Genomic DNA, 25,219 nt, shown 5'->3' on the forward strand with positions numbered 1-25,219 from the left:
CTATCAGCCACTGGTCGGCCACTGTGTTTTGTTGCCTGTCCCGAAAAGGTCCAGATGATTGTCCCAGACCGCTGAAGTGCCCTCCGACTGGGAGGGAACGCTCCTGTCTGCTGATTGGTTGTGTGGTGTCCTTCCTCCGTTGCTGTAGCCTCTGCTGAAGTCTTGCCAATGTACCATGCCTCAGGGCATCCTTGCCTGCAGCATATGCGATAGACAATGTTGGCTGAGTTGCGTAGCAGAGACAGGTGTGTTCCCTCCCAGTCAGAGGTCTGTGACATTTGACCTATGACCTTCAGGTGACTATCCTCCAAGGCGGACTTCGGGACAGGCAACAACGCAAGGTCGTTGAGCAGTGGCTGATAGCCAAGTTCAGTACCCATGGGAATGGCTTCAACTGGGACCTTGGGTTCTTGTCACACTCCTGGTGATCACACTGCACTACACACTCTCTGTCTCACGTGCGCACACAAACTTGTACAAATCCATACACTCACGCATACACAAGATTGCTTTCAGACACTCACACACACCCTCTTTCCAACTTATCCCTCTTCTCTCATATGCACACATGTTTGTGGGGTGAATTTGTACCTGCAGAATTATATTTTTTGCTCAAACTGCATGAATCCATGTAAGATTGTGTAACTCCCTTTTTTTTTAGAAAAGTAGAATTGGTCTGAACACTGGAGCACAGACAGCCTCACACCTTTGAAGCATTATGAGACGATGTGGCATTTTTTAAAAATAAAGTTCTGGAATTTACATATGAAAGAACTGAAACCAACATGCTCATTCTAAAAGATGACTTAAACAATCCAGGTCTTTTTCAATATATATAACTTCAGTTGCATCACACTGTAAACTTTTGTGAAAAAATCTGTCTTACAATCATCTACTCCACAACCACCTGATGAAGGAGCAGTGCTCTGAAAGCTAGTGCTTGCAAATAAACCTGCTGGACTATAATCTGGTGTTGTGTGATATTTAACTTTGTCCACCCCAGTCCAACACTGGCACCTCCAAATTATAGATTCGTCATGATTTTGAATGAATGTGTTTCTTGCAAATTTCCTCTCTGCCCTGACTTTTAAAGAAAACCATTCCAACTTCTCCAATCTGTCCAAATGTAAGCTCTCCTTGAGTCCTAGAGATATACAGCATGGAAACAGATCCTTCGGACTAACCTGTCCATGCCGACCAGATATCCCAACCCAATCTAGTACCACCTGCCAGCACCCGGCCCATATCCCTCCAAACCCTTCCTATTCATATACCCATCCAAATGCCTCTTAAATGTTGCAATTGTAGCAGCCTCCACCACATCCTCTGGCAGCTCATTCCATACATGTACCACCCTCTGTGTGAAAGTGTTGCCCCGTAGGTCTCTTTTATATCTTTCCCCTCTCACCCAAACCTATGCCCTCTAGTTATGGACTCCCTGACCCCAGAGAAAAGACTTTGCCTATTCACCCTATCCATGCCCTTCATAATTTTGTAAACCTCTATAAGGTCACCCCCTCAGCCTCTGTTCCAGGGAAAACAGCCCCAGCCTGTTCAGCCTCTCCCTATAGCTCAGATCCTCCAAATCTGGCAACATTCTTGTAAATATTTTCTGAACCCTTTCAAGTTTCACAACATCTTTCCAATAGGAAGGAGACCAGAATTGGCACACAATATTCCAGTAGGGGCCTAACCAAAGTCCTGTACAGCTGCAACATGACCTCTCAACTTCTGTACTCAGTACTCTGATTGATAAAGGAAAGCATACCAACCGCCGCCTTCACTATCCTATCTACCTGCGACTCCACTTTCAAGGAGCTATGAACCTGCACTCCAAGGTCTCTTTGTTCAGCAACACTCCCGAGGACCTTACCATTAAATGTATAAGTCCTGCTAAGATTTGCTTTCCCAAAATGTAGCACCTTGCTATCTGAATTAAACCCCCATCTGTCACTTCTCAGCCCATTGGCCCATCTGATCAAGATCCTGTTGTAATCTTGGGATAACTCTTTTCGCTGTCCACTACTCCTCCAATTTTGGTGTCATCTGCAAACTTACTAACTGTGCCTCTTATGCTCGCATCCAAATCATTTATGTACTTGACAAAAAGTAGAGGACCCAGCACCAATCCTTGTGGCACTCCACTGGTCACAGGCCTCCAGTCTGAAAAACGACCGTCCACCACCACTCTGTCTTTTACCTTTGAGCCAGTTACGTATCCAAATGGCTAATTCTCCCTGTATTCCGTGAGGTCTAACCTTTCTAATCAGTCTCCCATGGGGAACCTTGTCGAACACCTTACTGAAGTTCATATAGATCACATCTACTGCTCTGCCCTCATCAATCCTCTTTGTTACTTCCTCAAAAAACTCAACCAAGTTTGTCAGACATGATTTCCCACCCACAAAGCCATGTTGACTATCCCTAATCAGTCCTTGCCTTTCCAAATACATGTACATCCTGTCCCTCAGGATTCCCTCCAACAACTTGCGTACCACTGTCAGGCTCACTGGTCTGTCGTTCCCTGGCTTGTCCTTACCACCCTTCTTAAACAGTGGCACCACGTTAGCCAACCTCCAGTCTTCAGGAACCTCACCTGTGATTATCGATGATACAAATATCTCAGCAAGAGGCCCAGCTTTCCACAGAGTTCTAGGGTACACCTGATCAGGTCCTGGGGATTTGAAGACATCCAGCGCTTACTCCTCTGTAATATGGACATTTAGCCCAATGTCACCATCTATTTCCCTACATTCTATCATCAATGGATGTGTCTACCAGAATCTTTTCTGCAAATACCAATACCTTCACATTTTTCTAAGCATGCAGCCAGGAACAATAGGCAGTAAGCCTGCTGAGGTAAAATGTCTAGATGTGTGTTATTAGATATTCTGTCAACCTGTCCTGCCACCTTCAATGATGTATGTGTACATACACCTGGGTCCCACGCTCCTTTTCATCTGATTTATTATTGTCACATACTGAGATATAATGAAAAGTATTTTGCATTCATACCGTCTTATAAATTCGACAACAACAGAACAGAATGCAGAATATAGTGTTACAGCTGCAGAGAAATCTCAACTTGAGAGGTCCATACATAGCATGCAAACTGCTCCTGCACCCCTTTTAGTTTAGAACCATTTTATTTTATACTGTCTAATTTTCCTCTTGCCAAATGAATTACTGTTTTTTTTTCTTGCATTGAACTTTGCTTGCTACATATCTGATTTTAAAATCTTGCACACTCCTTACTCTTTTGTATTGTTTGCATGCTTTGAAGTTGTGCCCTGAGCTCTCAAATCTGTGATTCTATGTAATTCATAGAACAATACAGCACAGTACAGGCCTTTTGTCCCATGATATTGTGCTGAGCATTTATCTTAATCTAAGATCAACCTAACCTACACCCCTCAATCTATTGCCATCCATGTGCTTGTCCAGCAGTCGTTTAAATGTCCCTAATGTCTCTGACTCTACTACCACCGCTGGCAGTGCATTCTACACACTCGCCTTTCTCTGTTTAAAGAACATACCTCTGACTTTCCCCCCATACCTTCCTCCAGTCACCTTTAAAATTATGACAGCCGTCTCTGCCTTGGGGAAAAGTTTCCAGCTATCTACTCTATCTATGCCTCTCATTACCTTTTATACACCTCTATCAAGTCTACCACTCTTCCTTCTCTCTCCAGTGTGAAAAGCCCTAGCTCATTCAACCTTTTCATAAGACAAGCCCTCCAATCCAGGCAGCATCCTGGTAAATACTGAAAAATGTGTTGCTGGAAAAACGTAGCAGGACAGGCAGCATCCAAGGAGCAGGAGAATCGACATTTCGGGCATAAGCCTTTCTTCAGGGCTTATGCCCAAAATGTCAATTCTCCTGCTCCTTGGATGCTGCCTGACCTGCTGCGCTTTTCCAGCAACACATTTTTCAGCTCTGATCTCCAGCATCTGTAGTCCTCACTTTTTCTCGTAGCATCCTGGTTAATCTCCTCTGCACCCTCTCTAAAGCATCTACATCTATCCCAATAATGATGTGACCAGAACTGGACACAATATTCCAAGTGTGGTCTAACCAGGGTTTTAGAGTTGCAGCAAAACCTCGTGGCTCTTAAAACTCAATCCCCCTGTTAATGAAAGCCAAAACACCATATGCCACTTTAACAACCCTATCAACTTGGGTAGCAACTTTTGAGGAATCTGTGTACATGGTTTCTAAGATCCCACTGTTCCTCCACACTGCCAAGAATCCTGTCTTTAACCCTGTATTTAGCATTCAAATTTGACCTTTCAAAATGAATCCCTTCACACTTATCCAGGTTGAATTCCATCTGCAACTTCTCTATCCAGCTCTGTATCCTGACAATGTCTTGTTGTAGCCTGCAACATCCTTTAAAACATCTATAACACCACTGACCTCTTGTGTCATCGGCAAACTTACTAACCCACCCTTCCAATTCTTCATTCAAGTTCTTGGAAACTTCCAATTCAGGAAAAGGAAACTTGCCAACATTTGACCCCTAGGTATGTAGAATTTGAGGGGTTCAGCATGGGAACAGACCCTTCAGTCAAACTCATCCTAAATTAATCTAGTCCCATTTGCTGGCATTTGGCCCATATGCCTCTAATCCCTTCCTATTCACAGACCTATCCAAATACTTTTTAAATATAGTAGTTGTACCAGCCTCTTCCACCTCCTCTGGCAACTCATTCCATATGTGCACCACCCTTCTCCCTTCCCCCCCCCTTAGGTCCCTTTTAAATCCCTCTCTCCATTAAATCTCTAGTTTTGGATTCTCCTATTGGGGTAAAGGCCCTATTCCTGCCCCTCAGGATTTTCAAACCTCTAAGATCACCTCTCTGATTCTGCTCCAGAGAAAATAGCCCCAGCCTATGGACCTTTTTCCCCCCCCCCACCCCCCATAGCTCAAATCCTCCAACCCTGGCAACATCCTTGTAAATCTCTTCTGAGCCCTTTCAAGTTTCACAACGTCCGACAGGGAGACTACAATTGCATGCAATATTCTAAAAGTGGCTTAACTGATGTCCTGTACAGCCACAATATGATCTTCTAACTCCATTCTCAATGCACTGACCAGTAAAGGTAAGCATACCAAACACCGCTTTCTCCACCCTGAAAACCAGCTAATTTAGAATCTGTTATTGCTGCCCCTTTTTCCATGAGCTAAACTTTGTTTTCATGTCTGTTGTGTAGCATAGCATCAAATGCTTTTGGAAGTGACCATCAATGTATGCTTGTTAGCCCTCTGTTACTATTTTAATCTCCATGACAAGTCAACCTGGTGCCTAGCCTGCATACGTGCATTCTATTCAAGTCTTGACCCACAAGCCTGTATGTGGTCTGCTTCCACATCCTGCATGGCCCAACAGGTCTCTTTCAAAATTCCAGTAAGTATAATTGGAAGATTTTCATATTAGTTAGCAAGGTTGGATCACATAAAACACAGGGAGAATTAGCTATTTGTATACAGAACCAGCTCAAAGGTGGTCGTGGTGGGTTGTTTTTCAGACAGGATGCTTGTGACAAGTAATGTGCTACAAAGATTGGTGCTGGGTCCACTGCTTTTTGTAATCCTATATAAACGATATGTAGGTATGGTTAGTAAGTTTGCAAATGACATTAAGGCAGCAAGGGGGCTCAGTGGTTAGCACTGCTGCTTCACAGCATCGGGGACTTGGGTTCAATTCTGTCCTCTGGCAACTGTGGAGTTTGTGCATTCTCCCTGTGTCTGTGTTGGTTTCCAATGGGTGGTCTGGTTTTCTCCCACAGTCCAAAGATGTGAAGATAAGGTGGTTTGGCCATGTTAAAATTCCCATAGTGTCCAGGCGATGTGTAAGTTCGGTGGATTAGTTTTGGGAGATCAACTAGGTAAAAGTGAAGACTGCAGATGCTGGAGATCTGAGTCTAGATCAGAGTGGTGCTGGAAAAGCACAGCAGGTCAGGCGGCATCCAAGGATCAGGAAAATCGACTTTTCGGGCAAAAGCCCTTCATCAGGAATGAAGGTAGGGAGCCTCCGTGGTGGAGAGATAAATGTGAGGGGGGTGTGGGGCTGGGGCGAAGGTAACAAAGTACAGCAGGTGGGTGGGGATGAAGGTGATAGGTCAGAGAGGAAGGTGGAACGGATAAATGGGAAGGAAGATTAGCATCAGAGGAGTAGGAAATGTCGATTTCCTGCCTGACCTGTGCTTTTCCAGCACCATTCTAATCTAGCTTTGGGAGATGCAGGGTTACATGATAGGGGAGGACTGGGTAAAATGCTCTAAGGACAGTCACTGTGGAGCTGGCCAAATGATATTTTTCCATATTGTAAAGATTCTATGATTAAAATTGGAGGTTTAGTGAGCAATGAAGAAGGTTCTTGCCGAATCCAAATGGATCTTGATCAGATGGGCTAATAGGGAGAGGAGTGGCAGACTAATTTAGATAGATGTGAGGTCCTGGGGAGTATTGCTGAACCTTGGAGTGCAGATTCGTTAGTTCCTTGAAAGTTCATAAGTGAAGAAGGCATTTGGTATGTTTTCCTTCATTGGTCAGTGCATTAAGTATAGGAATTAGGTCATTTTGCAGCTGTACAGGACACTGGTTTGGCCACTTTTGGAGTACTGTACAATTCTGGTTGCCCTGCTGTAGAAATTTTGAAAGAGTTCAGAAAAGATTTACAAGGATGTTGCTAGGGTTGGAGAGTTTGAGCTATAGGGAGAGGCAGAATAGGCTGGGGCTATTTTTTTTTTCCCTGGAGTGTTGGACGCTGAGGGTAACTTTTTTTTTTAATATAGTGGTTTATGAAATAATGGGCATGGATAGGGTAAATAGGCACTGTCTCTTTCTGCAGAGGTGGGGGGGGAATGTGGGAACTAGAGGGCATAGGTTTAAGGTGAGAGGAAAAAGACTTAAGGGGCCTAAGGGTAAACCTTTCATGCAGAGGGTGGTGCATATATGGAATGAGCTGCCAGAGGAAGTGGTGGAGACTGGTAGAATTAAAACATTTTTAAAAGGTATCTGGATGGGTATATGAATAGGAAGGGTTTAGAGGGGTATGGGCCAAATCTTGGCAAATTAATTTAGACCCAAAGATTGGTATGGATGACTGCATGGTGTGTTTCCATGCTGTACGTCTAGATAAGCAGCTTCTTATAGGTTACCAGCACCAGTAGGAGGAAGCAAATGGTCTGCTATTGGAGGAGCAGAGAGTAGCAGTCGTTCCTGTCCTCTATCACGGAGGTCTTAGACGACAGAACACGCAAGAGGCTGGACCAGCCGCTATCTCTAGACGAGTTGACCAAGGACCTCGAGTCCTTCAAAAAGAATAAAACTCCCGGAAGCGATGGCTTACTGGTCGAGTTCTATTCCGCTCTGTGAGACTTGATTGGCCAGGACCTGCTGGAGGTGTATGTCAGTATGCTTCGGGCAGGTACCATGAGTGAATCCATGAGGAAAGGCATCATCACCCTCATCTACAAGCGGAAGGGGGAGAGGGAGGAACTCCAAAATTGGAGACCAATCTCACTGTTGAATGCGGATTACAAAATTCTGTCAAAGGTAATCGCCAACCGGGTCAGGTCTGCTCTGGGGTCGATGATTCACCCTGACCAAACCTGTGCTGTGCCGGGCAGGAAGATTGCTGAGAGTCTCTCACTCCTCAGGGATATGATCGCCTACGTGCAGGACAGCGGGTTGGACACCTGCCTGATCAGCCTGGACCAGGAGAAAGCCTTTGACAGGATATCACACAGGTATATAAGAGATGTTCTCTCCAAAATGGGCTTTGGTGAGGGAATCTGCAATTGGATCAGACTGCTCTACACCAACATTGTCAGTGCAGTCTCAATCAATGGGTGGGAATCAGATAGCTTCCCAGTCAGATCTGGAGTCAGGCAGGGCTGCCCTCTCTCTCCTGCCTTGTTTGTGTGCTGCATAGAGCCATTTGCCGAGTCCATCGAAGGATGCGAGTCTGAGAGGGGTGACTATTCCTGGCAGCGGGGGCCTGCAGGTTAAGGCCTCCCTGTACATGGATGACGTCGCCGTTTTCTGCTCAGATCCATTGTCCGTGCACAGACTCATATGCATATGTGACCAGTTCGAACGGGCCTTGGGGGCCAAGGTAAACCGAAGCAAGAGCGAGGCCATGCTCTTCGGGAACTGGGCCGACCAATCCTCGATCCCCTTCACCGTCATGACCGACCTCCTGAAGGTGCTGGGTATTTCGTTCGGGGGGGCTGGGACGTGCGGCAAGTCTTGGGAGGAGCGTATCAGCAAAGTGAGGCAGAAACTGGGCAGATGGAAGCTACGGTTTCTCTCCATCGCGGGGAAAAAACCTGGTCATCAGGTGTGAGGCACTGTCTTTGCTATTATACGTGGCACAGGTCTGGCCTATTCCCAGAACCTGAGCCGCTGCAGTCACCCGGGCCATCTTCCAGTTTATATGGAGGTCAAAGATGGACCGCGTCCGAAGGGACTCGCTGTACGAAGATCTGGGCAACAGGGGAAAAAATACACCCAATGCCACCCTTACCCTGATGGCCACCTTTGTGTGTGGCTGCATCAAGCTGTGCATGGATCCCCAGTATGCAAACATCAAGTGTCACCACGTACTGAGGTTCTACCTGTCCCCGGTGTTGCGAAGGATGGGCCTGGCCTCACTGCCGCGGAACGCTCCGAGTAATTGGACCATTCCGTATCACCTGTCCTTCGTGGAGAAGTTTATGAAGAAAAACACCTTTGACCACAAGTCCATCAGGAAGTGGTCGGCACGTAGTGTCCTTGAGATCCTTCGGGAAAAGGAGAGGGTGGATCCTATCAAGCGGTTCCCTGAGCAGACTGTCAAAGCCATTTGGCAGAATGCCTCATCGCCAGAACTTTCCAACAAGCACCAAGACATGGCTTGGCTGGTGGTGAGAAGGGCTCTGTCTGTGAGATCCTTTATGCACGCCTGGACTCTCAGCTGCACCGCACGCTGCCCTCTAAGTGGCTGCGGGGGGCGGGGGGGAGGCGAGACTGTCTGGAATGTGCCTACGCAGAAGAAGTCTGGAGAGGAATGCAGTGATGTTTGTCGAGGTTCGTCCCGAGCAGTGCTGTGACGCGGGACTCCGTGCTCTATGGCCTGTTCCCCGAGACGAACATCGTGTGCCTGGAGGATCATCAACTCGGTGAAGGACGCTCTCTGGGCGGTCCGAAACCTGTTGATCTTCCAGGTGAAGGAGTTGACCCCGACTGAGTGTTGCAGACTGGCACATTCCAAGGTCCAGGACTACGTGTTGAGGGACGTGCTGAAGCTTGGGACAGCTGCCGCCAAGGCGTGGTGGGGAAAGACCACCGTGTAACGTCTGCCTGCCTAAAGAAGAACAGAGGGCCCGCGCAGTCATTTGGGCACTGCTGACGCCTCAGCTAAAAATGTAATTGTACAGACCTGTAAATAGGAATGATTACTCTGTTTCGGTATGCAAACAAATGGAATGTTTACATATGTATGGCATGTCCAACTGTACTTTTATGAATAAATTATATTTTTGAAATAAAGAAAGGAGCAGAGAGTAGCAGAAGGTGAGCAATTTTTAACTCTGTCCAAGCAGGCTTTTCAGTAGACCCAGGCTTGGGAAGGAGGGAATGGGAGTTGGGTGTTAGGACTAAAGGTCTAATGAAATTAGTTGAATATGCACCCACCTTTGCTCCCCACTTAATGTCTGAATTACCTCCATTTTAAACTTTTTTAATTTTTTATTTCAGTGGGATGTGCTTGCATAGAATTTGTGCAATTTAAACTTGTTAACGTGAATTATTTCTGGTGCTGTTAATTTAAAAGTCATGTAATATAGCTTTTGTTTAGTTTCATTGCTATTATATACTTGCTATTTTTAGTTGAATGGATGAAGAAAATGTTTTGACTGGATAGCTCTGTGGATTGTGTGGTTTTCCAGTATTTTTCTTGCTAGTTTTGTCTTGTGAAAATGGCTTGTTGCTGGGTTATGATTCAATGGCATCTGTGGTAGTCTGTCTAGCTGACTGCTGATCACATGGGTTTTTATTCTGAATGTTGTTCAGTTACTTGGCTGCAGGCATCTTTGTAACTGAACTTGACTTGATGATGACACTATCTATTTCTACCAGTAATTGCTGGTTAGCTGAACTAAAGTGGGAACCCTCTAAGAGAGGAGTGCTACAATAAATTGTTTACTGACTTTGAAATAAATTCATTCAGCACAAGTAGTGGAAGCAGATTTGAAACCAACTCAGTGATGAAATCTGCTTTTTGTTTGTTTTAATTTCATGCATAATTGTGGTTTTACTGGAGCACAAAATGACATTGAAACAGAGTGGTGTGGTTGAGTTGGGATGTATATACTTGTAATGATTTTTTTGCATTGGCATTACTTTTGTGAACAAATCTTTACCATCATTCATCAACTGGCTATCTGTTTGTAGCTGAAAATCCTAACACTTCTTACCTAGAGGAATAATAAATTTCAGTGGATAGGTAGAAGTAGCTTGGATTGTCTGTCTTGGATAGAAGAAAGCCAAGAGGAGATTTGTTAGAGGTTGTCCAGCCTGCCCAATTTTGCAACAGTTGAAAGGGAGTAACTGTTTCTGCTTGGAAGAGGACCCCAGAACGAGAGGACGTAATTTTGTTTTTAAAAGGTCTTAGAGATGTTCAGCAAGGAAACAGACCCTTTGGTCCATGCCAGCCAGGTATCCCAACCCAGTCTAGTACCACCTGCCAGCACACGGCCCATATTCCTCCAAACCCTTCCTATTTGGGCGGCACGGTGGCCCAGTGGTTAGCACTGCTGCCTCACAGCGCCAGAACCCCGGGTTCAATTCCCGCCTCAGGCGACTGACTGTGACTGTGTGGAGTTTGCACGTTCTCCCCGTGTCTGCGTGGGTTTCCTCCGGGTGCTCCGGTTTCCTCCCACAGTCCAAAGATGTGCAGGTCAGGTGAATTGGCCATACTAAATTGCCCGTAGTGTTAGGTAAGGGGTAAATGTAGGGGTATGGGTGGGTTGCGCTTCGGCGGTTCGGTGTGGACTTGTTGGGCCGAAGGGCCTGTTTCCACACTGTAATGTAATCTAATCTAATCTATTCATATATCCATTCAAATGCTTTTTAAATGTTGCAATTGTAGCAGCCTCCACCACTTCCTCTGGCAGCTCATTCCATACATGTACCACCCTCCTGAGTGAAGAAGTTGCCCCTTAGGTCTCTTTTTTTGTATCTCTTCCCCTCTTTCCCCCTAAACCAATGCCCTCCAATTCTGGACTCCCCGACCCCAGGGAAAAGACTTTGTCTATTTATCCTATCCATGCCCCTCAAAATTTTGTACACCTCTAGAAGGTCACCCCTCAGCCTCTGACGCTCCTGGGAAAATAGCCCCAGCCTGTTCAGCCTCTCCCTACAGCTCAAATCCTCCAACCCAATCTTTTCTGACTCCTTTCAAGTTTCACAACATCTTTCCGATAGGAAGGAGACCAGAATTGCACGCAATATTCCAACAGTGGCCTAACCAATGACCTGTACAGCTGCAACATGACCTCCCAATTCCTGTACTCTACTCTGACCAATAAAGGAATGCATTCCAAACTCCTCCTTCACTATCCTATCTACCTAGGACTCTACTTTCAAGGAGCTATGAATCTGCACTCCAAGGTCTCTTTGTTCAGCAACATTCCCTAGGGCCTTACCATTAAGTATATAAGTCCTGCTAAAATTTGCTTTCCCAAAATGTAGCACCTCGCATTTATCTGAATTAAACTCTAGCTTCCCACAGAGTTCTTGGGTACACCTGATCAGGTCCTGGGGATTTATCCACCTTTATGCGTTTCAAGACATCCAGCACTTTCTCCTTTGTAATATGGACATTTTTCAAGATGTCACCATCTATTTCCCTACATTCTATATCTTCCATATCCTTTTCCACAGTAAATACTGATACGCTAAACGAGTATTGTGCATCTCCCATTTTCTGCGGCTCTTTTTTTGTAAGAGAAGAGAAGCAAGGGTAATCAGAGCATTTCCACTCAGTGAGTGGTTAAGGCATGGAATGCATTGATTTGAAATTCCTTCCTATTCATTTCTATGGAGGGGAGGGGAGGGGGAGATGTTTATTTAACAAGCTGGTGCTGCCACAATGGACTGGTGTTTTTGCACTCTTAAGAGTTCTGCAAGTTGTCATGGGAGCATAATCATAAGACCCCTATTATCTTCCAGAGTTCCATTGCCTCGTTAGTTAAAAATGGACAATAAAAGCAGCCTTGCCATTATTTACATCCTGAGGGGGAAAGTGTTTTGATTTTTAGGGGTGGAGAAACATTGCCAAAAAGGAGGAAAATGCCATTAAACAGCTGAGGAAAGTTTCAACCATCAATTTTGAACAGAAGTACAGTTGGATCATTAACACCCAAAAAGAGAGAACCTAAATATTTTGCGCACAGACTCCCGAAATTCTCTAGTTCTGCACCTGAAACAGTGAACCAGCTTTTCTACTTGGCAGAGTTGAAAAATATTTTTTGGTGAATAATTGGATAGATATATCACCATATGCATAATATGGTGATGCATAATATCACCAGATGCATAATATCACCATATAATGTAGGGAAGTTGTGTCTGTAGGACACTTGCATTCTTAAAAGGAATGGTTCAGTTGCACAGATGAAGTGAAAAGACAACACAAAGTGCATGTTGACAGATCCAACCAGCAATTTGTTTCAGCTGAAACTGTAGCACTCAATAGAGTGCAGGAACCATGTATGTTGGCTCATTCAGTCACAGAATCATGAAATGACTATTGTTAGGGTGGCCATTAGCCCATTGCACTGGTTCCAGGATCAGACATTTTGGGACAGGAGTCTTTTCCATCATTACATGAGATATTAGCTGAACTATGGCCTAACTCTATATACCTGTCTTTGGTCAATATCCCTTGTAATGTTTTGCTTAACAAAAAAAAATTACCCGTCTCTGACTTAAAGTTCACAATTGATCCACCATCCACTGCCATTTGTGGAAGTGTTCCAAACATCTACCGTGTGTGATCAAGTGGTTCCTAATGTCTTTTCTGAATGGTCTGGTCCTAATTCTGAGACTGCATCCCTGAGTTCTAGAATCCCCAACCAGTGGAAATAGCTTATTTTATATATGTGGTCTTTTCCTGTTAATTCTATGATTTTGATTCTGATGTTCTAGAGAATAAAGCCTAATTTGCATAATCTTACCTCTAATTGAATCCCTGAAGTCCAAGTAACATTCTTGTAAAGGCTACATTGTTCTTCTTTCAATACCAATATATCTCTGAGGTAAGGTGCCCAGATCTGTGTTCAATACTCCCAAGTGGGGTCTAACCAAGGTTTTATATAACTACTACCTTGTACTTGGCTTCTACATATAAAAGCCTGCATTCCATTTGCTTTCTTGATTTTTACTTTCTGCATTTGTTTGACATTTTAACTATCTATGCACCTGGACCCCAATTTTTAGACATCCACATTATTTAATTTCATCTAAAAAGGATGCATCAGGCTACTTTGGTTCAAAATGGATAATCTCTCACTTGCTCGTACTTAATTACATTGAAACTCATCTGCCACAGTTTTGCCCATTCACCTCGTCTGTCAATATACCTTTGTAATTTTATGCTCTCATCTACATTGTTTGCAATGCTGTGTAACTTGTCCTGAAGAAGGGTTACACCCAAAACATTGACTTCTCCACCTCCTGATGCTGCCTGGCTTGCTGTGTTCTTCCAGCCTTTTGCTTGTCTACCTTTTGGTTCCAGCAACTGCAGTTATTTTTTGTCTCTAACCTTGTCAGCAAATTTGGACATAGACCCTATAAGCCGTTATCCAAGTTGTTAATAAATGAATGATTGAGATAGATCGGATCCTTTTGGGACACTATTGGTCACATTTTTCCAATTTGAGTACCTACCCATTAACTCTACTTTTTGTCACCTGTCACTCAACTCTTTTCCCAGCCCTGTCATAGTTTCCTTCAATTCTGTGAGCTTCTATCTTAGTCTGTTGTGTGGAACCTTATCAAAAACCTTCTGGAAGTTCATAGAAACAATATGCATAGAGACATCCCTGTCCGCTACCTTCGTCAACTCAGAAAAAAATCAGTGACCTGTGTATCGTGAATCTGTGCTGAATGTCTCCCTGGTTGACTCAAACATTGAGGACAAGACAACTGAACACCTTAATTAGACTCCAACAGTTTACCCACCATAGATGTTAGCCTAACTAGTCTGTAACTCCCTGGCCTTCCTTTTTTTTCCCCCTTAAGTGGAGTGATATGAAACTTTCCAATCCTGGATCCAGGGATTTCTGATTTTTCTTTTGGCATCCACCAGATGCTCCCACACTACCTTTTTTTTAACACGTTTAAGTAGAAACCCACATGTACCAGGGATTTGTCACGTTTTTTTTAAATTCAATTAATTTATTTTACTGTTTTACTTGCATTAACTTTATTCGGGCACTGTTTCAATCCATTTTTAATTTCTTTAGAACTTCTGGCAAGCTGTCCTTTCTACTGTATGTACTGTGACAAAGCAATTTATTCAGGATGTCTGCCATTTCCCCAGAGTCATTGACAGTATCTTTTTTTTTAGTGGGGCAACATTTCTCCTGATCTGTTGCTTTCCCTTTACGTAACTATATATAAAATTTTCTTACCAAGATGTTGGTATCTTGACAAGTTTCTTTTTATAATCCCCTTTTTAGTTGCTCTTTTCACTAGCTATTTTGTGCCCCTTTTGTGGTCTTTGTATCTTTCCTATTCAGCTATCTTTTCAATTGTATATTGTACCTTTTCTATTGCTCTTTAATTGTCTATGACTGCTGTTCTGTGAATGAAGCTTTTCCTTTTAAACATTCTCCATGGTTCTTGTTGTTCTGGCCCATTAGATATTTGTGGACCATTTCTTCCTCATCTCATTGAAGTCTGTTTAAAATTCGTTGCTGATTTCATGTTTTTCACTTTAAATTATGCATTGAACTCACTTTATTTTTTTTTGATAGATGTTCAAGCATAATTAGGTTGAATTTAATCTGACTCATTACTCACTAAATCTAAAAATTGCTTGTCCCTTTGCATCTGGGACACATTGCTGTAAGAAATGCTGGACATACTCAAGAAATTCATAACCTTTCTGACAGGTGCTTTTAACTGCACTCTCCACTTATCCTACCACTTATCCTACCACTTTCAATGATTTGTGCACTGACAGCCAGGTTCTTTCTGCTCTCTTTTAACCCCCTTTAGAATTGTACTCTTTATGTTGTCTTTCCAAAACCAAAATGCAAGACCCCTCACTTGTCTGTATTTGATCTCATGCAACCAGTCCAGCCATTCCACCAACTTGTCAATGTCCTTTTTGGAGTTCCATATTTATTTACAATTCTTCCAAGTTTAGTGTTACCTGCAAACTTTTGAAGTCGTTCACTGCACACCAAGATCCTGATAATTCCTGCATATCAAGAAAAACAAATGTCCCAATACTGACCTGGGAAGTTGACTGACTGACAAACTTTCCTTCAGTCCAAAGAATGTCCATTCATGATTGCTGTGTTTTCTATCACATCATCCAATTTTGATTCCATTCCATCTATAAACTGTTGAAAAGATGTATATGCTGCAGTGTATTGCTGAGGACTTTTGCAGCTGTTTTGGGATGTAAAGAGTACAGGGTCATTATGTGTTGGCCAACTAATTACACTTGGAAAGGAGATAGTGAGCTGCTGCAGTTCTTGTCCCAATCAAAAATTTGGAGCATTATTCTGATCGGGTTTTTTTTGTGTGAATGAATGATAATTGGAGGTCCAAATTCAAGATGCAGTGTGTGTTGAGAACTTGCTGTTGGTAATGTATTTAGGCACTTGCTACCCTTCTCTTCCCAGATGATGGAAGTTTGTGTTTGGAAGGTAGTTTTGAAAAGGCTTGGAAAATTGCTATATTCCATATTGTAAATGTTGCATGTGACTGCAACTGCATATTTACAGATGGATTGAGTTAATACTTGATGTTGATCTGCAAGTTTTGTTTTAAAATGTTGAATTGTTTCTCATTTAATGTAGGTTGGTTTCTCACTTAGATGTTCATTGCCTTGCTTGGTGCAGATGTTGCTTGTTACTAACCTGCCAAGCCTGCATGTTTATTCTGGCTTTGTTGTACACTTGCATCGATTGATTCTGTATATGAATCAAAATGTTTCTCAGAACTGACTGTTAAACATTCCTACTTCTGATCCTTTTTTTTTTCTTAGAGGGAAATTATTGAAATAACTGAAGCTGAGGTGACTAACAACCACCTTAATTTTGAGTGTCAGAAACAGAAATTGCAGGAAAGGCTCAGCAGATCTGGCAGGATCTGTGGAACGAAATTGGTAAATGTTTCTGGTTCAGTGACGCTTTCTCACCACTGATGGTAGATACTGTTTTTGTATGGAAGATTTGGGGGGGGTGGGGAGAAAGGGGTGAGCTGCATTTAAGGAGTAAATGTTAAAGTCCAAAGAGAGGAGAACAGATGGTGATACAAGGGAGTGGATAAACATTTCACACTGCTTGTCCCAATTAATATTGAAGAGGTTGAAATCCCTTACTATTATTACCCTGTTATGTTTTCACTTGGGATTTGCCTACATAGGATTTTCTACATAGGCAGTAAAGTGAGTGCCCATCCCTTTTAAAAATAAAAAAAAAACTTCTACCCATATGGCTTCACTTGGAGGAACCTTTCGGTCCTCACTGTGGTAGTTGACTCCTTGATCAAAATTGTGACCTCCCCACCAATTTCAGTTTAACTCTTATTTTCCTGAGTGTTTTCAAGATTATACGTTAATGGGCATCTCATTTTGCTGAGGTTTGGGCTACTGTATTGAGCAGATCTAAAGCTCTGGGAGCTGTTGTCTTTAGTAATCACTTTTTCTAAATATGTTCTAATCCTGAAGAAACTCAGCAATTGCATACTCGGGAGTATCCAGCAAATATAGGTTACTACTTGATAAGCAATTCGCTGTAGAGCTCAGAGGGGAAAATGCTTAGTTCTCCTGCACTGAGACTGGTCATCTATCAACGATCACTGTGATTAATAAGTGCTTCCTTTTTGTCTTGTCTTTTGGCTTGTCATCTACCTTTTCACACCAAAATAAAACTTCTCTCATGAGAGTTGAGAGAGAGCACCTTTTTTATTTGAGCTTTCCCACTTAAACAAGAGTATCTTAATGAACTTTTTGAGGGAGAGACAAAAATCTTTGTTTTTCTCTCTCTCTCTCATTCCAGGACTGGGGGGTGGGTGGGCTCTACAATGGAACTCTGTTATTGAAATTGAGTAGTTCAATCAACACATCTACATGAATTTGCCATGTAGAGGTTTCTGTGTTTGAGTTCTCCAATGAGTTGTGCTGCTTGTTGTTTTCTCAAGGCAAGCGAAGTCTACACCATTCAAAGGAGCATAATCTCATATACAGCCTTACGAACTAGTTACATTTCCAACCAAAATTAAGATGTTTTGTGCTGTGCTATAATCCTAACTTTATTGGCTAAAACAAAACTCTCAGCAATGGTCACTGCTGAAAAGTTGGTTTTAGTTAATTGGTGATGGGGAGATCCATTGTCATTGCATCTGATGGATGTTTTTGTTTTCCCTCCTAGCTCCTTTGAAACCATCTGAAACTCTTTTTGAGCTTGGATTTGAAAAGATAGGGAAGAAACAAAACAAAGAGCAAGTTCCTCCAACATCATCTCCTGAGAACCAACAGCTGAGATCTTTCTCTGGAGGAAAGATGGTCAAAAAATCCTCTGGTGATGCAGGGTTGAAGCACAAGCGTTTTCCTTCTTTGGAGACTGCTGTTAAAGCTGTATGTGCAAAATATCTCTCATTTTTCTCTCTGTTCAATTTTATAGTTTTTATTTGCTTGCTGCATGAAATGTTAGTTTTGCACAATTGATGTTCAAGGAAATCTTGTTTTCATGGAAATTTACTATTTCCAACTTAAATGTAACTTTTGGTCAAACCAATAACTTTTTAATCAATATTTAGATGTTGGTTTTTGGTCATTTTAGTCTCATTGCACCCTAATCTCTGAACCATGCTATGCTTATGTTGTGCTAAAGAACTAATAGTTTGTGCTTTTTATCTGGTAAGCTGAAAAGTGAGTTTGGAATCTTTGAAATTAGAGACCTTGATTTCCCCCAACATTTTAATTTGGTTTTGAAGAGCTAAGACTCTGCTAAGACTGAGTTTATCCTTTTTTTTTTAAACCTGCCTCTAGTGAAAAAAATCCTAATGTGTAAGAATTGTCCAGTGTTACTTGATTATATAAACTGCAGTTGTTACCAAGTAGTCTTAATTTTCTCCACAGCTTGACTTGAAAGAACTTCAGGAGCAGCTGGACAAAAGCCAGAATTTGTTTCCTGGAAATCCATCTGTCTGGGTGAAGGATTTGGCTGGATACTTGAATTATAAGCTACAAGCACCAGACACTGACCCTACTCTCAGTCAATATTCATTTGGTCAGTTGGATTTTGACATCACTGTTGTTTGTATTTAGTATTTTGTTAATGCCTTCATTTGAGAATTTGCATATTACAGTCAAAAGTTACATAATGAGTGCACTGTGGTCTTCATCTCTTTATTTGGAAGTGAGGGCTTTTAAAAATTCTAGTTTAAGGAGTTTAAAGACAAGTTATTAATCAATAACAAGCTCCTGCTTGGACTGATGGTCTGTTCTGCTATAACACGTGTTTCGTCGATGCGACTTAGCTTTAATGAGATTGAAGAATTTAGACCATTATTTAGAGAATGTGAACATTCCTTGCCTGTTGGCTATAGCATGATTCTGGCCCCTTTTAGTTTAAATGACACAGCTATTGTGTGATTTTTCCATAAGAACATAACTATAGTGTTACATCAGAACCAACTATTTTGTCCTTTTGGCTTTGGTAAAAAGTTGCAAATGAGTCTGTATCCAATCTGATTCATTTTGAAGTGCAAGACACTCTTCTGGTTTTGAAATGGGATTTTATCAGCCAGTAGCTTGCTTATAAGATAGGAATGGGCATGAGAGCTAAGGGATTTATCGTTCATAAAAGCCAAGTCTGTTCCATGGTTGCAGTAACTATCACAAAGCAATTTTATTTTGTTTTAAATAATATTGATTTTTGTATGGAGGATTTCTACATTACTTGGTAACTTTTTTTTGACTGACTTGTTAGTTTTTTTTTATTCATGCAAGGTGCCTAGCAAGACATGCAGAGTCAAAAACAGAAGTTACTGGAAAACTCAGGCCTATCAGCATCTGGAGAGAAATCTGTTAATGTTTCAGGTCCAGTGATCTGTCTTCAGAACGTGCAAAAATGAAACTCATTCATTTTCCACATAATGCTCCACCTTCTACAGTTGACTCTTTCACATGAGGTTCAAAAGGGACAAATTCAAGAATAAGTTCTGAATCAGAGTCCTATTTAACTCTTTCTCTACACAGAAGCTGGAAGACTTGCTGAGTTCCTCCAGCAATTTTTTAAAAAGACATGTGGAGTAACAGAATAATGGCGCATGATTTCTTGAAGCTTGGTCTTTGTATTCCCCATTTGTTGTGTGGTTTTTTTTTCCCCTCCCTTGGATTGCTTATTTGCAATGTTTGTGAACTTCAGGCATTGAGGCTTGAGATTTCGTCTCGTGTGATTTTGTTAAATAACTGATTTGCTGTTTTCCAGTCCTATTTACTGTGTAAGCATCTGTCTTCTTCACTGACTTGTTTGAGACTTGATTGTCCCATTCCAATATGAGCACTGCTTTCTTTTTGAAGTTTGTTACTTTTGAATTTGTGCTTTTAGTTTGCAGTTTCATGTGATTTGAGTCAACTGCAGCAGGTGGGGTTTATTATGAAAGATTCTTATTGTGTTGAAAGCCAAGGCAGATGTGCCTATTTTAGGTAGAGAGAACAGGAATTCTGGATGAACAGGAATGCAGAGGTCTAAGTTGGGAAGTTTCTGAATGCTGCTTCCCCAATGGTAGCCCTCTCTGGGCCTATCAATAACAAAATGGGAACGAACTGTGATTAATACCCTTGATTTAAGGAGTAGTTCCTCCTCATTTCCTTCACCTTGTCCCACAAAATGCATCTTGTTCTAGTTGCCCCCATGGTTGAATTTTTCCTGGTGATTTTTGTGGGTTTTTCTTTTTGAAAGTGGTATTTATTTGCTACTCTGTCTTATAAATTTAGTTCTAGAAAAATAAATGGAACACAATATTGACACTGACAAATTTTATTTCTTCTTGGCATAGATGTATGTGTCTAGTTTTAACAATATACAAGTATAAGCTACTTGCCCATAGGTTTGGGGCGGGGGGGCTAGTGGAAAAACCTATCAATTTGCTGACTTTTTGAGCATGTTGTATTGATGTTGAATATAGTCCCATACGTACTGGGAACTGATATTTCTTAGTGTTTTTCATATTTGATACGCAGAAGGATATTGATCCTGTCCTGATTTTATGACCAACAGAATGATCAAAGGCTAAAATGATTAAACATCATTGTGATCCTAAAACGCAAACTTTTGTGTAATACCTGGTGGTGTTGCATGATGTCTGCTAGTTTTGCTTCACTGTAATTGTTGAACATGTCAGTTTTTGGAAGAACAATTTTGAATGTTTTGCAGGAATTAATTTTAAAAATATTTGTTTTATAGACTATCCATACAGTCTTGCTAACAAGGAACTTCGGAATGTTATCAAATCTCTTTTGGGAAAAACGTCAGACCATTTGGAGCACTTTTTCGACCATTGTATCTATACTATGTTACGTGAACAAGATAAGGCTGCAGGTAATAAGAACCTTTTTTATTAACATATCATTGTCTTTATAACTGTGTCAATAAAAATCTTTTGGTATTTGCTGTGTAGTTGGAATTAAAGTATTTTTTTAAATAAAAGACCTCACTTAACACCAACTTTGATAAACCAAACACAGTGGAAACTTTATTATCTGAACGAAATGGGCGGGCACCATTTCGTTCGGATAATCGACTATTTGGAAAATCGATTTTTAAATGCCTTTCCTCTGGGGCTCGGAGTTTTAAAGTCTGCTGCCTGTCCAGGAGACTAGCAGCAGCACAGTGCGCAAGCCCTCGCCTTCCACCCCCACCCCACCCCCCAAAACCCAGTCTAACCCCGGCCCCCAACCCAGTCTAACCCCGCCCTCTCCGCTGCCAACTCACTCTGGCCCCCCCCCTCTCCGGGGCAGTCGGACTGCACACCAACAACAAGACTGCTGCTGTCTTTGTAGGGTAAGTCTCCAAATAGCGCGTGCACTCATACCTTTTTACTGCCACTCTTTGACAGGTCCCACGGTTGCCCTATACAGAACAATGTTGGAGAGCAGGGCGGGGTGAGGTTAGGGTACACCCCTCTGTAGAACTCCAGGGAAAGTATGGGGAGGGAGGTCAGTCATTTGGAGGCGGTGACTGTTTAATCACTGTAACAAAAGACACTATCACTGTTGGAAACATGTCTTTGATGTAATGTTTCCATCGGGACCTCGATCTCCTTCAGATAATCCGATTTTTGAATAATTAGTATTCTGATAATCGAGGTTCCCCTGTAGTTTCTTGTGAACTGTGGTCTTAATATAGTAGACAACATTTGAGTTGCTCTTACAATTTGGGTGACTTTTTATGTATATCAATTTTGACCAAAATTTTGAAAAATAAAATCTTTCCACTTCAGACATGTTTCACTAAGTTATTTCATATGAAGCTACAAGAGAGGTCCTTGACTATAGGCTTGAACAGCTGTCAAAGTGGAAGTGTTGGGTTTTTTTTTTAATTCCTTGCTCATTTGAACTAAAATATGCTATCTCTCAGACAATCCATTTCAAAGTACTTAAGTACAATTGAAAAATTGTTTTTTTCTTTTCGCAATCTATAATGGGATGATTTAAGGCTAGTAATTATTACTAATTGCTAGTTGCTTGAAGTTGGAGATGCCACCTGGAACACGATAGTAAATAGCGTGAAAATGTTTCTGTGGACTCAGGGTCCCGGGATCTTGATGCATCAATAATGAAGCCAAAATAACCATTTCCTTGAGATGGTATGTGATTTGGAGGAGGATATGGGAATAGTTGAAGCTAATCTGTTTGGTTTGCTGAATAAATTTTGGTGATTTGCTCCTGTTCATCCCTTAGGTACTGCAGACAGATGGGAACTAAAAATCAGAAAAGGAGGAAATTTTAATGCTTAAGCTGCTTGAGATGCTGATCAATCAGATTAGTTTGTTGGTTTGCCTGCCTGCTGCCTAGCTTCTCCTAGTATAGTTGTAGTTGCTACTCATGCATATGGGTAGAAAGTGCACTATCACTTTCCTGGCTTATACAGATGGTCCAAAGCTTCAGTCAGTTGGGTGAAGGAATGTCTACTGTGAAATGCCCAACCTCGTAAATAGTTTTGTAGCCAGTGCACTAGTCGACATTACTCTGGAATTTTAATTTATGATTACCTTTTTAATTTTAAGTAGCATTATTCAGTGTTATTTGAAGAAGTTTGCCTAGTGCCTGTATAGTACAAAAGTTTACTTGCTGCTGTTTCCAGGTCTTGCTTCTTTGGATTAATTTGTTATCCAATAACTTCAAAATTATCTGAATGCTTTTTGGTTAAGTGAGCGGATTAACTTAACTTGTATAATGAAAGGAAGGTCATTCTTGATGAAGCAACTGAAGGTAGTTGGAATTGTAATGCTACTAAGCTGAGCAATTCCTGCTGAGATAATCTGACCTCTGGAAAAGTGATTCCCAGTGACTTCAGCTTTACTGGAACTCTTGATGCAAAACCTAATGAGATGCTGTAATGAATCAAAGGGCAATTACTTTCATGTCCATCTTTTGAACCAAGATTGAACTGTGCCTCTGCCTCTCCCCTGACCCAAGTGTCAATAAGCAGGCAATGAGTGTACTGCTTGATGGCAGCATTGCCAAATCCTTAGGCTGATAACTTGACAATCTGTTCACTTACTGTTATGTGATAAAACATTAATGTTGGGTATCTGTTTTCAGACTGGAAGGATGTGCCATGGTATCTTCCAGGGATTGGTGTTGGTACTGTTGCTCTTGAAGACATTAGTGACCTTGATAAATGATTTGTAGGTCATTAAAAAGCTTGCAAATTGAATGAGAACTGGATCGTGCTTAACAAATTGTAAGCTTTGTTGAGGTTATTGAAATGAGCAAGTTAATTAACACTTTTTTTTTCCTACCAAGCTATAAGACAGTATAAATTTGAATGGTACAGTTTTTAAATATGGTGTTATGATACGTGGTGAACACTCCTGCTTAACTTTAAACCAGCAACATGATTTATCATGTGCAGTAATCTGAAAATTCGAGAGGCCAAGAAATATTTAATGTAAAAATTAACCACTTTATTTCTATAACAACAGAATAATTAACTAACAACTATTTACAACTCCTTCCTCTAACCTATCATTTACCTTCCTATCTATAATACTAGTCCGATTTAAAATCGCTGATTTAAGATTTACCAAAAATTCAAGTTTTCAAAACCAGCCAGCTGTCGAATATTCGATTTGGATCTTCCTGTGTCGGCGTCATCTTCTTGTTAGATTTATGCTTCACAGGCCACGGATCAATAAAAGTACCTTTTTTTTTAAGAGAGCTATTCTCTGGGCAGTCTGCAGATGTCGTTGGCTTGGCAGTTCCCCTCCCAACTGTTAATTTTCCCCAGTCTTATATCCCCAAGGCATTGGATTGTGTCATTGGCTTTTAAAATTGTGAATATACTAAATTCAAACTTGATTGGATAGGGCATAATTTAAACTGATTGGCCTAATTTGAATCTGTTTTGTCATCTCCCAGGCAGCCAGCTAATCTAGCTTTTGACCAGGTGTTACATTGTTACTTTATTCAGAACACTTGGTGCTGTATTAGGTAGTTCTGATAGCTTTTAACTCAAAAACGGTACAGTACACCCACCTCTTCAGTGTAAAAACATGAAGACTAGATGTGTACAGTATCTCTGCCCAACCACCTCCGAGATGCTTCATTGATTTTCCTTCCATCAGAAATTTGGAAGTGGCAATGTTCACTGTGTAATGTTCAGTTCATTTGTTCCATCCTACCAACCTTCGCATAAACCAAATCATCTGCCAACATTTCCACCACCTCCAAACAGACCCCAACACCAGGGATATATTTCCCTCCCCACCCCTTTCCGCCTTCCACAAAGACCGTTTCCCCCCCCCCCCCCTCTCCCCCGTGACTACCTGGTCAGGTCCACGCCCACCCTCCCATCCTGGCACCTTCCCCTGCCACCGCAGAAATTGCAAAACCTGCGCCCACACCTCATCCCTCACCTCCATCCAAGGCCCTAAAGGAGCCTTCCGCATCCATCAAAGTTTTACCTGCACATCCACCAATATCACTTACTGTATCTGTCGCTCCCGATGCAGTCTCCTCTACATTGGGGAGACTGGACACTCCCTAGCAGACCACTTTAGGGAACATCTCCGGCTCTCTGCCTGTATTTCTGATGAAGGGCTTTTGCCCGAAACGTCGATTTTACTGCTCCTTGGATGCTGCCTGAACTGCTGTGGTCTTCCAGCACCACTAATCCAGAATCTGGTTTCCAGCATCTGCAGTCATTGTTTTTACCTATGTATAATCTTTGCCAGTTTGTTGAATGCTGGTTTATAAGGTGCTGGTTAAAACAAAGTGTGCCATATATCATTTGCAGTCTGACTAGTGCCTTGCAAAGTTTTAGCCAAACCACCTCTTTTCATGTTCCATTCTCTTGAAATAAAAGCCAACATTCCATTTGGCTTTCCTACTGCTCACTGAATTGCTAGCTTTTCGTGATTAATGCATGAGGACTTCCAAATTTCTCTATGGTAAAGCTTTCCAGTGTTTCTCCATTTGCAACTCCTCTATTCTTGCAGAAATGCATAACCTCACATTTTCCCAAATCAATTATTTTTATTGCCCACTCACTAAGCTGTCCATGTCCCCTTTTTTTTATAGATTTTTTTTCATCCTAATCAATTGCCTTCCCACCACATTTTGTCATCTCCTCTTCTCCCTTTTGGTGAGAGTACATTCACTTTCCTTATCCAAGTAATGTAAATTGTGGCTCCATCCCTGATCTCTGTGGCACTACGCTAGTTGCACATTATCTCCTGGAAAAAACTTCTTCTAA

At 41.8% G+C, this 25,219-nt stretch overlaps 1 protein-coding gene across 1 annotated transcript in view; it reads left to right on the forward strand.

Annotated features, from left to right (window-relative positions):
- Positions 1 to 25,219, forward strand: part of tmem214 (transmembrane protein 214) — a 50,552-nt gene that overhangs the window by 1,671 nt on the left and 23,662 nt on the right. The window contains exons 2-4 of the mRNA XM_043676199.2: positions 17,663 to 17,868; positions 18,373 to 18,523; positions 20,705 to 20,839. Of these exons, the coding sequence (XP_043532134.2) occupies positions 17,663 to 17,868; positions 18,373 to 18,523; positions 20,705 to 20,839 (492 nt within the window). The remainder of the gene's footprint in view (positions 1 to 17,662; positions 17,869 to 18,372; positions 18,524 to 20,704; positions 20,840 to 25,219) is intronic.

Source organism: Chiloscyllium plagiosum, unplaced genomic scaffold (assembly GCF_037043375.1).
Source record: "Chiloscyllium plagiosum isolate Xiang-an unplaced genomic scaffold, Cpla_swu_hap1 HiC_scaffold_3, whole genome shotgun sequence".
NCBI lineage: Eukaryota > Metazoa > Chordata > Chondrichthyes > Orectolobiformes > Hemiscylliidae > Chiloscyllium > Chiloscyllium plagiosum.